The sequence below is a fragment of the Dromaius novaehollandiae genome, chromosome 3 (assembly GCF_036370855.1).
Source record: "Dromaius novaehollandiae isolate bDroNov1 chromosome 3, bDroNov1.hap1, whole genome shotgun sequence".
Classification (NCBI taxonomy): domain Eukaryota; kingdom Metazoa; phylum Chordata; class Aves; order Casuariiformes; family Dromaiidae; genus Dromaius; species Dromaius novaehollandiae.
Window position 1 is genome coordinate 64,983,361 of NC_088100.1, and position 16,159 is coordinate 64,999,519.

Below are 16,159 nucleotides of genomic sequence, written 5' to 3' on the forward strand. Positions count from 1 at the left end.
ATGTCTGGCAGATCTGAACCTGCAAATCAACACTACTAAATAAACTTCCAGTTAACCTGTCTCCTTGTATTTCTGCTTACTTTTCACTATACTTAACAAATTTGGGCATCTGTCACAGAGGAGTCATGCATTAAAATTTGAAAGACTGTATGAAAATCTATTTTAAGAAGAACGTATTAGGTTGAAACCTAACACAATTTCAGCTTTTCTGGAAATATTTCTAGTATTTCAACCCATTTATTTATATGCTTAACACCAAGCAGGATATGTAAATCAAAATCCATTTCCTGGCTGGCAGAGATGTATTTAGTTAGGACTTGCTGACCTTTTCTTGACTGTGCCTGACTAGGATCTGACAGCTGCAGATGCCACGATGTCCTTGTTTCCTCATAATAAGAGACATATTTTTCTCAGTCAAAGGCCACAACAGATTTCAAAGCAGTATATGGCCCTGCAAATTATGTATAATGCATTTGTAACTTTGAATGACCTACATTTTAGACAGCAATATGAGAGGTTCTCAGTTCAGTCTCTTTTTAGACTCAGCTTCAGACAGTTTGGTTTTGCCCATTTTTAGTATTCGTAATACATCAGGGCCAGATGGTACAATCCTTACTTTTGCATTCAGTTGTCGAAATTAACAGCAATACTGCTGTTACAGATTTTAACTCTCTTTGCATAAATTAAGCCTAAGAGAATCCTCTGGATATGAAACCTAGAACAGAAATAAACTCTATGTTTTCATTATATTGATTTATATCTATGTAGGAAAAATCATATGAAGGAGGTAAACCTATGTGAGAAAGACACCAATAATAAAATCATAAAAACCCCAACTGTATGGAAAAGGCAACTACATCTTTAGAGGGAGGCAGACATGCTGACTCTTTTGTTCCCTGTTGATCTTTATTTTTGACGAAGACTAAAAGATTTCACTGGGAGAAAGGAGGTCAAGTGTTTTACCATCATTCACCTTGTCCCAAAGGTAGTCAAAGACAGGCTTTGAGAGCTATGCAGCTCTCTTGTTTAGGAGTTCTCATATGCCCAGTCATTACAAGGAGAAAAGTGGGATACGAGTCCTCTGAAGTTTAACTTTCTGGCCAACTTGGAGCTCTTGTGATACTAACTCCTTAGCTACTTCTAATTTCCCTTCCCCTTGAAGCCTTCACAGTAGAGTCTGACCAAAGAAAGACTCTTTAGCCCAGGAAAAACATGAAAAGACCAGAGAAGACAGATTTTGTTCCCTGTGTTCATTCCCCTAAGTATACCACAGAAAAAAGAGAAAATGGACAGGTTGGGAATAATTCGTCATCACTGCAATTTGAGCTTTGAATTACAGCATCACAGTGCACTGACCCCCTGGCCCAGGATACTGTTTCTAGCTACTGCCAGTGGCAGTTCATTCCAAAGAAGATGGATGGACATGACCAGACACAAGAAACTTTAGAATTTCCAGGATCTTAGAAGTTGGTTTATACCCTGGAATCTGAAGCTAAACGGTCTTTCTGTTAGAGCATTTGCTTTAATCCATATTATTGTGACTCTAGACATTTCCCATCTATCACTAGATCATTCTGGCATCATGCCGAGTTGTTGTCTTCAGAGATGAGTTTTAGATTCTAGGTTTAAAACACAGCTATAGATTATGAATTCATTATATTTCCAAAATGCAAGCAGGATCAGCCCTTTTAAGTATTTGGATAAGGGACTGCATTTGAAAGCCCCATATCCTATGGGAAATGCTATGGCTGATTCACTAGGTGCCAATATTCTGCCTGGTACCTTACAGTTGGTACTCTTCCAATTAGCAATAGCAGACATTACCTCTAATACTGCCAGCTGCTACCTGCACTGCCTTTCTTATCTGTTGCCTTTCTGGTCATATCCTGTTTGGCCTCCCTTACCTTTCCAGAGATTACATATATTCTACAAGACAACGGCATTAATACAGTCAATTAATATTAACTGACAGAGTCACAAAAAGGGCAAATAGCATTTCCTAGTGATAAGGCAAGGAAACAACAAACTGAAGAAGGCAGGAGTTTCGGTGGACAGAAAGCGTAAGGATTCAGTGGTGTGAGATGGGGGAGGACCTGAGCTAGCTGGGGGATTGTTAGGTCTCCTGGGGGCTGGCTTTTTGGGGGTGCGCAGAGGGGTACGCATGCTTCTCAAGGCACAGGTCGAGGGGAGCACATTGCTTTGACCTTCAGCATATTCCAGCTGGGAGGGAAGGTCTCAGTCCTGCACAGTACATAGCTGCTGATCTCCCGCTGATGTCAGATGGGAGATACAGCCCTGAGGACCTACCAATGTGCGAGCCTGAATCCTCCTGCTCCCTCGGCAGTTAACTCCGCCGGGAAGCCCCGGGAGACCAGGGCTACGCGGAGGTGACCGCGGAGAGCTGGGCACCCGCCCGCATCCCAGGCCACCCCCGCGAGCAGGGCTGAGGCACCCGGCAGGCCGCGTACGGGAAAATACACACGACCAAACCCAGGAAGCCCATTAACAGCAACCACTGTGCCCAAAACGCAGGCAACTGCCCCCCCCCCGGCCCCCTCCCCCCCCCCGGGCTCTCCGGGGGCAGCCGGCCCGGCCCGCAGGCCGCGCCGCAGTCGCCGTGACGACCGGCCGGGCCCTCCCAGCGCCGCCGACAGCGGCGTCTCCCGGAGGAGCAGCGGCGGGCGCCGGCCCCGCTCCCCCGCCTCCGCTGAGGGGCTCCCCGCGCTGCCGGCGGCGAGGCGCAGGCTGCGGCGTCCGCGCTCTGCCGGCGGCGGGCGGGGCCAGCGGGGCCCCAGGCCTGGCTGCGCCACAGGGGCCTGCCCGGGGTGGGCGCGGAGGAGGAGGAGGAGGAGGGACTCAGCAGCGGCAACAACTGACGTGTCCCCATCATGGAGCTCAGCGTGATTCATCAGCGGCGGCGAGGCGGCCGCGGGCTGCTGCGCACCGTCCCCGCGTAGGCTCGGCGGCGGCGGCAGCAGCCCCGAACCCGCTCTGCCGCCCGCAGCCCGCGCCCGCGGCGGGGCCTCCGGCGGGCGGCAAGATGGAAGAAATCCTGCGAAAGCTGCAGAAGGAGGCGTCGGGGAGCAAGCACCGGGCCATCAAGGAGAGTTGCACCGGGGCCATCGGTGAGGGGCGGCGTGTGCCTGGCTGGGTGGGTGGCGGTAGGCGGCGAGGAGCCGAGGGAGCTCGGCAAACTTGCGGGCCGCCGCGGCGGTGGAAGCGCCGGGGCGCCGGGCGCTGCGGGCATGGGCTGCAGCCGGGGCTGGCGGCTCCCCGGCCCCGGTCTAGGGGGTGCCTCGCGGGTCTCGGGCTTGCCGAGACCAACATTTGCGCTGCCACTTTGTGCGCGGACGTGTCTAGCGAAGCGTCGCCAAATCACTGCAAACCAATGCTGTATATTTAGTGCCGTTTTCGAGTCGTGACTGTACTGCCAGTTTATGTTGGGGTGTCTATTTTAAAAGCTATTTTGGGGGGTTTCTCTTTTTTTGAATCTATGAGCTCTTTTAGCCTTGCTGCATAGTGGAATTAATAATTGATAAAATGAGTTTGTGTTTTCATTGAATGTGAGGTTAGGTAAATTGCAGCGTCCACCCTTTTTCAAAGAATGGCTGTGGCCTGAGATGCTTTTTGCACAAACTACCTAGGGTAGTACTAACCATGACCCTTAATTTATGTCAAAATAACTGTAATACTTAAAATTACTTCAGTTTTTTGAGCAGCTGCAAATTTTTGGAATCCATATATATTCTTAAAAGGTTACAGCAATCTGTTGCAGTTAATACCTGTTGCTGTCACATTTCTAGCTTTTCAGTTTGGTGTTCTGTGGATCACTTCATAAATACGTGTGCTCTCCTTGCACAGGAGCCATGCTCATCTCCACTGTATTGTTCCAGTCTTACGTGTGCATGCTATTGAAGTACTGACCTGGGAGAGGGAGTTCACTGAGGAAAAGGTGGTACTCAGTGCCCTGATAGATTCAAGCAAACCTTTAGACACTTGGAGCAGTTGTGCTTGTTGTTCTGTCAGCTGTCTTGGATATAAACTTTAGGATCATTGATTCAAAGGTTGTAGGCAGGGGTATTACTGTGGCTGAACTCAAAGTTACCTTAAAAGGTCTTACCGTTTCCTTTGATTATACAGAAACCTTGGATTCTCCTGATGCTGCTACTAAGATACCTCCATATCAGCTAAGGTAAGGTCCTGTGAAGATTTGAGTCCTGCAGAGCTGTGAGTATTTGTAAAATCAAATTCAGAATTTGACTTACAAGTGAGGTAGACAGAGGAAGGGGCTGAATGTATTTGTCTTCAATAGTTTTTGTGTACATACATATATATTTATACACACACACACACGCGTACATATATATATACTGGCAGTAAATGGGTAATTTGCTGATGTGCCCCCAGTCTCCATCCGTGAATGAAATCTAAAGAACTGTGTAAAAGTAGACAGGAATATAATGCTGCTGTTTGGTTAGAAAGGACATTTATTTTATGGTCTGGTAGAGTTTGCTTTCTAAATTACAGCCTTCAAGATGTGACAGATGATGCTTCTTAGTCTCCTCAGTGCGCATATTTACCTTTAAATCTAGATCATTTTTTGTTTACTGGAAATAAATATTGTAGAAACTGTAAGGTTATATCATCATATAGCCAGAATGCTGTGTGGGAAATAGAGTAGTAGACTCTTTAGCCTGCTGGATTATTAACGAGTAGGCCTTGTTACTTCTTCCTGCCTCCATTTGGCCATCTGTAAAGTAGGGAAGATGGCACTGCCCCCATTTGTAAAGCTATTTAAGATATCGTTTTGGAAATTCTGATTGCTGTGGAGAAAGTAAGTAGGTAAAATTGTTAACTGTCCCTTCTGACAGAAGCACTAGGAAACGCCAAAAGAAACTAGCATGTGCAAAGTTCAAAACAAGAGGATACTACTTCACGCAGCTTATAGTTAAGATATTAAACGCTTAGACTTCCCTTTTTAGAGAATGTTGTGGGTACTAAAAGTTTGCCAGGATTCAAAAAGCAACTCAACAAATCATGGAAGAAGTTGGTTGAGGTCTGCTGGACACAAAGGTACCTCTTATTCAGAAGTCTCTTGAGTCAGAGGTCATTGGGGCTATAAGAGAACTTGTAGGAGTATTGCTATGAATTTGTCATGTCCTGTAGTCTTCTCAGATATCTGCTGTTAGCTGCTGACAGAGGCGACTTTTTTTTTTTTCTACTTCTGTAGTACCATAATACTTTTCCAGGAGTGTTTTTACCACCTCGTTACTCTCCACTGCTCCTCTTGGATATGTTTGGTGCAGCTTTGTGCAAGGAAAACTAGGGAATCTGAGATCTAGTCACTCCAGAGCAGCCACCAAATGAGGATAAGAGCAGTTTCGTTGCTGCTCTAAACTCCTGTCGGTTACAGTCCACAAGGGACCTCATATCAATAGGGAATGGCATGACATGATCAGTCCCAGATCCATGCATTTCCAGCCCAGGTTGAGCAGCTGAGAACAGCTGCATGGGTAATTCCCAATAGCTCCATTAGAATTAGATTATGCTTACTTTGCACTGTGATTGTGGAGAACTGGACTCTTTATCTTCCCATTTATCAGCCTTCATCTTTAATACAGTGTATGCTCTCTTTGTTTGCTTTTAAGCACTATTCTCATTCCCTATGAAGTAGTGAACTAGCTGTTATCACATTTCTACCTTTTTGCATACTGTCTCTTTAAAGATATGCCCTCCTCTTTCTTTTCCTCCCCCGATGTTATTAATACTGCATTTGTTGAGTTGGCTTCTCCCACTGTAAACCCTAATTTTTTGAAATAAAGCTAATAGCTTGACAGATGCAGCTATGATGAAGTAAAGTGTAACGTTAGACTTGTCAGTAACAATGCACTGAATATTACTAGGTTTTTACAAAATGAAGGGTGCATGAGAGCTGGAATGAAAGCTTTTGTTGTGGGATCCTTGGTGCGATGAAAACACAGCCACGCTGAATCTCGGACAAGCAGTGTGTAGGAGATGTTGCTTTCACCAATCATCTTTACTCTAAGGTTACCCTTCATTCTCTGCTAATAAACTACTGCCAAACTCCAGATCTGCACATAGGGCCACATCTTGGGCTGGAGTTTGCCTGCACGACGTATCAGTGCAAATTAGAAGAAAGCTTATCTTGGCTTGGTATTTGTTCAAGAGCAGCACCGTGAGAGTATGTTCCTGATGCTGTAGAGGAATAACCTTGGAAACAATGTGATGTCAATGATCAGAAACAGCCTGAGATAGGTGCAGCACAGAGAGATCCTGAATACGCCCCTTTCCTGCTTTCATCTGATCAGCAGCAGATTGCATCATCTGATTTAACACAGATCAGCCCCTGGCTGCTGATACACTTTGAAGCTGCTGTTCACCCTTTCTGCTATATTATAGTTGTGTATAGTAGCAGAGCCTGGGGATATAATCTGGAATATTCCATGGTACTCAAGTTAATTATGGATCTTATTTCCCTCTAGTGATGTTAGCCCATCTCAGATCTGAAATCTATAATGGCAACATATTGATAGTGTTAAAGGCAGTGTGGCAAATAGTTCAGTGGAAAAAGTATATTTGTGCAGTCTCCTCCAAAAGCAGCAGTTAAAGGAGTATTTTGAGTACTATATGTGGAAGGAGAATGTTCTAGTTTGTTCACTAAGAAAATTTGGTGCATCCTTAGAGATATTGAATACGAGAAAAATGCTTCAGTACTTCTCTATTTTGGCAAGTTCACAATCTAGGGCATGTTTATATTGCATAAGAATGTGGGACAGAGAGATTCATAAGCTGTCACATCCAGTTGGGATGGATACTGGCTCGGTTCAGAAATAGCAAATCTAGTAAGTATCCCACCTGTATGTCAGTATTGTTTCTGTTTCTTCAAAAGGCAGCACCTGGCTTCCACAAGGAAGTTATGCTGGCATTAGTGCCATTTAACAGGACAGCCATGCCCTTACTTAAGCCTTTCTTTTCCTTCTGGAACTGAAGAATGGTGTCTGCTCCTGAAAAGATGTCAGCTGCTTAGTGGCCATTTACTGGCAAACTGTTTTTAGGCAACTTGCTGCTTTCGAAGCCATAGTTGTAGATGAGCAGAGGTCCTTCATAATGCTTTCTTTTAAGGTCCTGGTGTGAGAATAGGGAGGATGAGGTATTTCTTTCTATTCCCTCAGACTATGACTAGTTGAGGGCTTTTTTTGTTTGTTTGGGTTTTTTGCATGTATTATATCAGTGACATTTATCTACACTATACTGTTGGGTTAGATTATTACTATGTTCTAGCTTGCTCTTGACCTATCCATAGCTTCCTCTCTTGCATTATGCCTCTATTACTGAACACATGGCAGGCAAGGTGATACGGCTTCCTGAAGCCTGTGCAATTAGGGGGTTCAGCTGTAGCATTTGTATGGTAGCTATTTCCAGCATTTGTCTGGTAGCAGTTTAGATAGCACATGCCTACTACATTTGGGAGCACCTGGGATACTTTTGCCCCGAGGGCCAGCAGTGATTGGACATTCAGGCTGTAATGTTGTTCTTTAATTAGTTTAATAGGGAACTGTTGGGTATATCTTCAGAAAACTAAATGGGGCTATTTTGCTGTTCAGCTTCCTTTGATGTTAATTGGACTTATCCAAATCCTAGTTAATGAACTTGAATATTAACTCTAGTGAGGGGCATTATTTAAATGTCTCACTTACTAGAGAAATACAAATCTCCGTAACAAATGCGGATTTCCTCACAGACTCCTGCCAGCTCTGCCTTGAGGCAGGAGTGTATGTGTGTTTTTTCAGTACTTTAACTCTGTGATCAGAGTATTGAGCTATGGTACTAAATAGTAAAGAAGATTAAAGTGACCAAGGATGGAAATGACCATAAGTCAGTTCAAGGCTTTGTCATGGACTGCCTCTGAAATCTTGAGAGAGGAACATCACGTAACCCACCTGGGTCATTGCTGCCAGCATAGTAAGATGATGTCTGCGTCTCCGATGAACAGGTGTTGTGAAGATTAAATATATAGTAAGTGCTTCAGGAGACTGGATAGATGCCTTCTAAAAAATGAATTAGGTGAAAGGAACTGATGAGCTGATGTTTTGATTGGTGAACTGATCAAATGGAAAATAGCTTAAGAGAGCTTCATGTAGTCTGCCAGCAAGCAGTTGTGCTGGCTGCTGTTTGCTACTCAGTTGGGCCACAGTGTTTTCAAGATGAAAAGTTCTATTTAATGCCAGTCTTTTTCACTGAGCCAGTCTTTTTTTGGCTGATTCCTGGCCAGTTTGTCCAGTGTGGTTTTGGAGGTTGAAATACAGTCTGTGAGGTGTAACTGAACACATACAAGACAGTAAGAGAAGGAGGATTATATACTAGAGACTAAAATCGGAAGCTAGACAGCGTTTACCAGTCATACACTACCTTGAAAAGACTTGGTTGTGTGAGTTTCTGTTGGAACGCTCTATGTAACTAAGTTGTGCCCTTACAGGCTCTATAAAACTTAGTGGCTTTCAATCAGCATGGATGCTGTGCTGCAAAGAGAAGGTCGATTGGGACTTCTGAGAGAGTCTGTGGCTTGTTGGGTAGTTTAACTGTTGAGTGTTGGTGTTGCTGCCCTCACTGATATCTGGTCTCTTATATACACAATTTCTTACTGTGTCCATGCTGATCGTTGTTGGGAAATGGCTTTTGATGATCCTAAAGGGGCTTTCTCATAGTTCTGAAACATTTCCTGTAATTTCCAGCTCTTATTACTACTCTGTCATCACATTTGTTTTCTTCTGGTCAGAAGAATGGTAAAATAATTTTTTTTGCCCCTCTGTTGGTTTAGTAGAAACATCACTGCAGACTTGACTTTGAGCTGTTTTGTGGAGCTTGTGTCTGTTGTCTGTTTACTCCTAGAGAAATGTGACTGAGTGCAGAAAATGGTGCAGAGGCAAGATTTTTCAATGGTATGAGTTGCTGTTTGCAGCATCTTAGTTTCACTTGTGGACTTTACAGTAGTGGCTGTGAGATATGTTGATGGGTGAATCGTGTTGGCGTAATAACTAACGGAGCTGGCCGTCCTTCTTCAAGGAAGAACCTGAAATGCTTTCCCAAGGCTTGCTTATCTCTGCAGCATGTCTGTATGCTGCATATCTCTGTGTCTTAAAGTTGTAGAAAGTACTTGAAACAAAATAGAGGTATAGGCTCAAGCTTTCAAAGGTACCTGTCAGTTTTGGTAGCTTTCAGAGGTGCTGAGCATTTACAAGTCTTGTTTCTGTCAGCAGCAGTTACTAATGTTCGTTACCAGAGGCATGTAAGCTTCTGTAGTATTTCGTATTGGTTTCTCAAAACTAGCCAGTATTTTGGGGGATTAGAATTGGGAAGTTAAAAGTCTTAATCCCCATTTCTAATCATGAGATTACAGATACACTGCTCCTAATAGGAGGCCTGGAAGTCCTAAACTCACTGAGGGCAACTGCTTGAATTGTAACAAGTAAAAACAGATGACCAGGCATGTCAAAGTAGAATTAACAGAGCAATGGCTGTTATTGATAATAAGTAAGAAAAAATAAGGTTTTAGTGATAGGACATTTTATTTCACCTGCTCGTAATGAAGAATTACAAGACATAATCCTGGAAGGGATTTCTGAGGCACTGAGTCTAGGTCCCTGCTTGATGGGGAATCTGTGTCATACAAACCAGTTCATAAACTCATCAAGATCCATCTTAAGCTAGTTGCACTGTTTTTTCACTGTGTCCTTTCTGAAAAGTTGTTCCAGAACTTTACTTTCCTGTTGTCAGAATCTATTACTCTGCGCTTAAATGTATTAATGGTGAGGTTATACCATTTGTTCTCTGCGAAAATACCTGAAATAACTTCCTCTTCTGTAGTGTTTACGCATCTGTGTATTTAAAGAGAACCTTCATATTTTCACATTAGCCCAGCAAAACTAAAACTGAAGTTCTTTTAAGCCCTTTCCAGAAAATAGAGTGCTTATTCCCCTGTTCACCTGGCTGACTTTTCTCGGACTCATTTTGTTTCATGTTGTCAGCCCAAATTGTGTTTAGTTGTCCATTGAACATATGCAATATTCTGAGAATTTACAAGGCTCACTTTGGAGAGCAGTCATTGGAATAAGCTTGAAAACTTGCCATATCCCATTCATCAAAGCTACCCTATAGAAGAAGGGGAATTGTGTAGGCATATTGAAAGAAGAGACCTGAAAAAATTATCTGCGTTTAAGTTCTTTTTTCTTTTCCTCCCATTTGTTTGGAAGGTTTTGTTTTACCAGCTTGCCTCCCCAACAGTCTCTTCTGATTGCTCTGTAGGGTTTTTTCTCCAAGATTTCTCTCTTTATTTATTTTGATTTCGTCATTGCTAGGTGGGATGGCCAGGTTGGTAGTGACAAACACTAAAGTAGATCTTGTTTTGGAAACTTCTTCCAAGATGAAGAGGGCTTCGAAAGTGAAAACCGAGCAGGCATGAATTTTATGAAATGGAGTGAGGTTGTGTAATAGTGCTGTGCACCCACTTGTTGAGAAGCAGAACTGAGCATGCCAAATCACACTCATCAAAATACCATGTTTGGCATAACTTACCAGGTTATTTCCAGTTCTGTTTCTCAAGTTTTTGTCCCAGTGCTGTCCCATTTTTGCCCTGCGCCCCTCCCTCCCCCGCTGTAGTCTGGTGCCACTGTGGAATATTGTAAAACCACAGACAAAAGTAGATTAAATTTTCTGTTGTTCAGAAGTGTTTTATGAATGTAGCAGATCCCCTGCACCAAAAGGAAGGAACAGGGAAGAAGGAATGAATGTATCTGAGTGTTTTGGAGGTGTTTTGAGCATACGCCCCTCTCTCTCTTCCACACTTTGCAAACATACTATTAAAACAGTTCACTTCCTGCTCATGCTGCCACAGCCACCTGCTATTAAGTGCTCTTGTGCTTTCCTCCTGAACTTGACGGCTGGATATGTGACTCATGCTGCTCAACCATTACCCAGTCAGTCTCTGGCATTAAAGCAAGTGATTGATGAGTTGCCTGGGAGGCATCTGGCAGTGCTGAGATTTTAGTGGCAGCGTGGAATTGCCGTTGAGCATGCCCTATGTTGTCAGTGTACAGGCTGAATCCAGGCTTTCAGGGACATTTATGTGGCCCTTTTGGTGTATTTGAATGGCAGCTGCCCTGGTCTTGATTAAAATGTTGCATCCCTAATTCTAATGTTTGGCACGGGAGGAGGGCAATCGGTGGCGAGCAAGGCAGTACAGCCTTGTCTGATGTACTGTTTGGATCTGTGTGTTTTATCTGAGATATGTAACTGGCCCTATTTGTTATCTGAAGGACAGGTATTTCTCTTTCTAAGCAGGACTCTGCATCTGTTCTGGGATCACAAAAGTTGATGTAGGGAAGGGGTATATAGGGTCACCCAGCAGTGTGCATATCTGAGTTCATACTGTCTACATAGGATTATAGAAATGTCAAAGACTTCTTGGTCTTGGAGTCCCCAAAAACCAGTCAGGCCAGGTTATGGCTCTCAAAGGTATGAAAGAAGGCTTGGTATTGTCATGGGAAAAGCTGGATCACTTCTAAAAGAAGATTCTTTCTGTTATTCTTAGTTGTGGCGTTTTTAAATGGGATAGGGCCAGCTGTTTTGTCAACTAACTTTCTGTCCTTACCAACATTCCTTTAGTAGTGAGCCTTAAAATTCACCCTTGCTGCTTTTTTTTTTCTTTTTTTTGTGTGTGTGTGTGTGTGTGTGCCTTCTGTTTTTGGAAGTCTCTTCTAGATTTGTAACATGAGGATATATTTACAGTGGGACTGTAATTCACTCAGTTTAGGAATATCAGCAATAAAAGATTAGAGCAGTCATAGTTTTTGAGTATTCATCTAGTTTGTAGCTACAAATGCAACTGAAATATTGACCCCCAGAGAGGATGATAATGGAGTATCAGCAGTGAGTGTTTGTTTGTTTTATATGTCTGAGCACTTTTACTACTGCAAAGGAGAAGAAAATGAGAAAGTCAGGAGGCTGCTGATGATTGCCTTAGAGAATGAAATATGGGGAGGTGGAGAAGCAAGTGGATGGAAGAAGAAAAGTGGCGCTGAGACTGTGTGAAGTGTTTGCCTATTAAATGCTGCTCGAATCTGTTGTGGTCTTTGTGTAATGCTATATGCAAGTCATGACATTTCTTTGTTTAAAAAATGAAGGGGTGGGAATAACAACTGTCTTACCATTTTTATTTACATTTTGTAAAAGGCAATAAAGCAGCAGGAAATACGCTATGTTTTTGCATTCTTTGAATGCTTGTTTGTTTAAGAAATTGAGTATACTAAGGAGCAGCTAGTATAAAATGCACAGTGCACTGCAAATGTGGCGGTATTTTTAACAACCATCTCATAGGTCTGTGAGGTTTTAAGATTGCTCTGCTTTGAAAGTTGAATGTAATTGCAGATTGCAGCATTAACCTTTAGGCATAGCTAGTAATAACCAGAAATATACCTCATCCTCTCCTATTTCTTCATCAAGTTGTTCTCTAAATAACTTCAGGCCATCCAGCTATAAGGGACAAAATAAGGTAATCAGTGAGATGTCTGTGCTATAGTACATTTGTGTCTCTTTTCTGTCACCCCTGTCCCATCTGCCTTCTCCCAGCCTTGTGCAACCTTTCCTGACAGAAGTTTAGCTCTAATAAGGTGCTTTATTTGTTGTTTTCAGGGTACTGAAATCTTCAAACAAAAATAGTTTCACTGGAAAATCCTCTACTTCCCTTCTAGGATTACCAAGCATAGAAAAGAGAGGTTTCATGGGATAGACCTAACTAAAAGCAGTGCTCTCAATTGGTACGGCTTAAGTTGGTAGGCTTTGAAAGCCTAGTAAGTCCAGTGTGTGCTTTACCTAAGGCCAGGTTGTGTATGCTGAGGATAGGTACTCTGAACCTCACCTCATCTTCATGCTGTGCTTCAAATAATCCCTTGAATGTTGCTACTCTGCTTTTTGTTTTTGTTTTTTTGAATCACTGGGGCCATTGAATAGTTGCAAATGATAAGCAATGAAGTCACCCAAAAGATCAAAGGATACAGGTTGCTTTATAATGAAGACCTTCTGAGGTTTACATGTGTTATCAAATTCTTTTAAGAGCAGAGTTATCAAGAGGCTGTCATACCTTGTGCTTAGAGAACAAATAGTGGGGTGGACATTTTAGGGAGGGTGATGGTTATGTATCACAAAGAGATTTGCATGAAAGCTTTGGAGACTGAAAACATCCTGATTTTTTTTTTTTTTTTTTTGGCCTTGTCCACTTTAATACTGTTTAGTAGCTTTTTGTTATCTCTTTTCCTCTCCTCTCAAGCAAAGGTACATAGTGTGCTTTTGTTCTGGGGGCTGTGTGTGTGCGTGTTTGGGTGTTTTGTTGTGTGTGTTTTCTTTTTTCCTTTTTTTTTAATCTTGACAACAGTATCAGGCTACTTTCTGGAAACTGTGTTTGTATTGAAATCCAGATGTTATTAGAAGGTATGGCGGTGAAACAAATGACCTTAGAAGTACTCTCTAGCTGAATGACCATTCTGAGCTATTCAGTTATGACAGCCTACATGATCTCTGTCTCTGCTGCTTTGGACTGGATGGAAGATGAAGCAGTTCACGTTTGCCTTTCCTGTGAATAGAGTTCTGCTGTTATGGCAGATCCATTTCTCTTGGAAGGTACCTAAATCACGGAATAGAAATGCCACTGTCACTTTTTTATAATACCAACTGCTCATTAATTACCAAGTCATTCAACAAAATTTCAGGTTGAATAGTTGTTAAAGTTCTAGCTAACAAACTGTATGAAGTTACATTTAAATGTTATTCCTTTCCCTCTGTCCCCACTGTCATTAAAATTTCCTATAAGGAAATTTTAGTCATATGCTTTCCTCCAGAGGCAGATGCATTTTAGTGTTGGATGAAGTGATTACTCTGTGCCTTGGTTTTTGTAAAGCAAAAGGTTCAAGAGAAGAGGAGATACATGAAGCAGGGAGGAAGGAAAAATGAAATACTGAGCTGGAGGAGAGAGAGAGACAGAGGACTCCAGGGGAGAGCTGACATCAGCAGCAGAGGTGAGAGAAAATCAGACATGGAAAGAAAAGGAGCGTTAAACATCTTGTCAGATGAAAGGACCCTTTACATATCTAGTAAGTGGATAAAAGTAAAGAGAATTTTGTAGTGTATGAGGTGGAAAGAAATGAGATAAAAAGAGAAGAAACTGCAAGTGATAAGGAAGAAAAATGAAACTGCTTCAGCCAAAAATCACTAACCTTTTAGTAGAAGCAGAACTACAACTGGTTGTGTGAGAGGCGTTTCTCTTGGCATGCTCCCAAGTGATGCACTCCCAAGGTACACTTGTGTGAGTACCTGGGGCAAAATCCTGGCCCTGGTCAAGCTAGTCAGAATTTATATGAAGTTCAGTACAACAGCAGGGCTGCAACTGGTGCTTTTTTAAGAAGCTGTAAGCTGCAATGTAGGGTGTTTGGCCATTATTTCTTGTGCTGTAGCACTGAGGTTGTCTCATGATCATCATGCGAAGATATAGCAGCATAAAGATAATGCATTGTAAACTCTTTTCCTTAAAAAGATAGGTTTCACTGGAAGGCTTCAGCTCTTGTCTCTTGTCCTGTTGCTCTAAGAGTTCTGTACATATTATGGGCAAACTCTTATTTGCATGGAGATAGAAATTTTAGGGGAGGGGGAATCTGTTGTAGTCCTCTGGTCTGACTTTCTGCCTTGCAGAGGCTTCAGAACTTGCCTTATATTCTTATGCTGCAAGCTCCAAACTTCCATCTGAGCTAGACTGTAACGCCCTTGATAAGCGGGAGATGCATATTTAAGCTCTAACCAAAATTAATCACTTATCTAGAATGTGAACAAAGATTAAAAATCTCCTTTCTTCTTGAAGGGTTGTTGCTTGAAAAAGGCTGTGTTTTCTAAGCTAACATAGGAAAAGAAGTGTTATGGATATTTCTGCTATTATATGCACATGTGTTCATATTTACACTGTCAGAATTTGTTTTACACAGATTAAATCTTCCTTTTTGGGTAGGAACAGTGTTAGCTACTGTTGAGTTTATTTAATGGTAGCAGCTGGGAGTATATCCAGAATTTTGAGAGTTCATCTTTAGTATCTGTTTTCTCATGGTTGGCCAAATTTTCTGCTTGAATAAGTGAAGCTAATGGAGTTACATGCTCGGTAGTTTGTTCCTTTTAAACAGCCAAGGCTGAGAAGCTCTGCACAACTGTCAGTGTTATTCTGGCTGAAAAATGTCAGACTCTGTCTTTGACTGTTTTCCTATCTAACAAACAGCTTATCAGAAAATGGCAATAGTTGTGAATCAAATTCTTATCCGTTCTTTGACCAGGCTGTGGATTATGCTATGGAATGCAAATTGTATGCTGATAAAGCCCCAAGATTCAGAATCTTGCTTCTGTGTAATTTTCAGGGGGAAGGTAATGCAGAGAGATGCCTTATTTTTAATATCTTTTTAATCTAGTTTCTGAAAACTAATTCAGTTATCACCATTTGCATGAAGGGAAATTGCAGTGACTTTTATGGCAGTGACAAGTACTTTGTTTATAGTGCCCCTTTCCCTTGTCAGTATGGTGGAGCTGAAGGTGGGCAATGAGATGGTGTTCTAGGCACTAACAAGAGAGAATTAAGACTGCCGTTTCCTATCTTCATTACAATTTTCATCACGAGATTGAATTAATGAGCCATTATTCTCTTCTCACTACAGGCTTTTTCCACTACAGTGAGGATAGAAAGGTTTTTATCATCTCTCACTTACAATAGTCATCTGTCTTGTTCTGACCTTTCTGGCAGTCTGTTTTAACTGGCCTGTCATAGCATCCTTTGTGACAGACCTGCAGGGAAAGAGGTAGGTTGATGAGCCGTGGCAAACACAGACTATTAGAAAGGTCGTTGTAACCCAGTGTGCTGAATATAAAAGCTATTTACATTCTCATGACTTGTTCTGCAGTTGGCAAAGCTGAAAATGGTCAAGTGGGGTAGCTCAGTCAGGGCAACCTGTGCTCCTGAAAATATTGATCCTGAATTATGCCCTTGGTTCCAACACTGGCCTTTCTCCTTGACCCAGGGAAAGTTGCTTGTGATTCATTCCAGATACCATGGAGGTCT

The 16,159-nt window shown here is 42.4% G+C and overlaps 1 protein-coding gene across 5 annotated transcripts in view; it reads left to right on the forward strand.

The window, feature by feature from the left end:
- The first annotated feature begins 2,755 nt into the window (after positions 1 to 2,755).
- The window catches only part of ARFGEF3 (ARFGEF family member 3), a 101,498-nt gene continuing 88,094 nt past the window's right edge, over positions 2,756 to 16,159 (forward strand). For 2 of the 5 annotated variants that reach the window (XM_064509044.1, XM_064509045.1), the window contains exons 1-2: positions 2,756 to 3,125; positions 4,141 to 4,192. In XM_064509044.1, coding sequence (XP_064365114.1) covers positions 3,041 to 3,125; positions 4,141 to 4,192 — 137 coding nt within the window. In that variant the 5' untranslated portion in view covers positions 2,756 to 3,040. Of the gene's footprint in view, positions 3,126 to 4,140; positions 4,193 to 16,159 lie in introns of those variants that run through there. The other 3 variants (XM_026120707.2, XM_064509046.1, XM_064509047.1) reach the window with 3 other exon arrangements.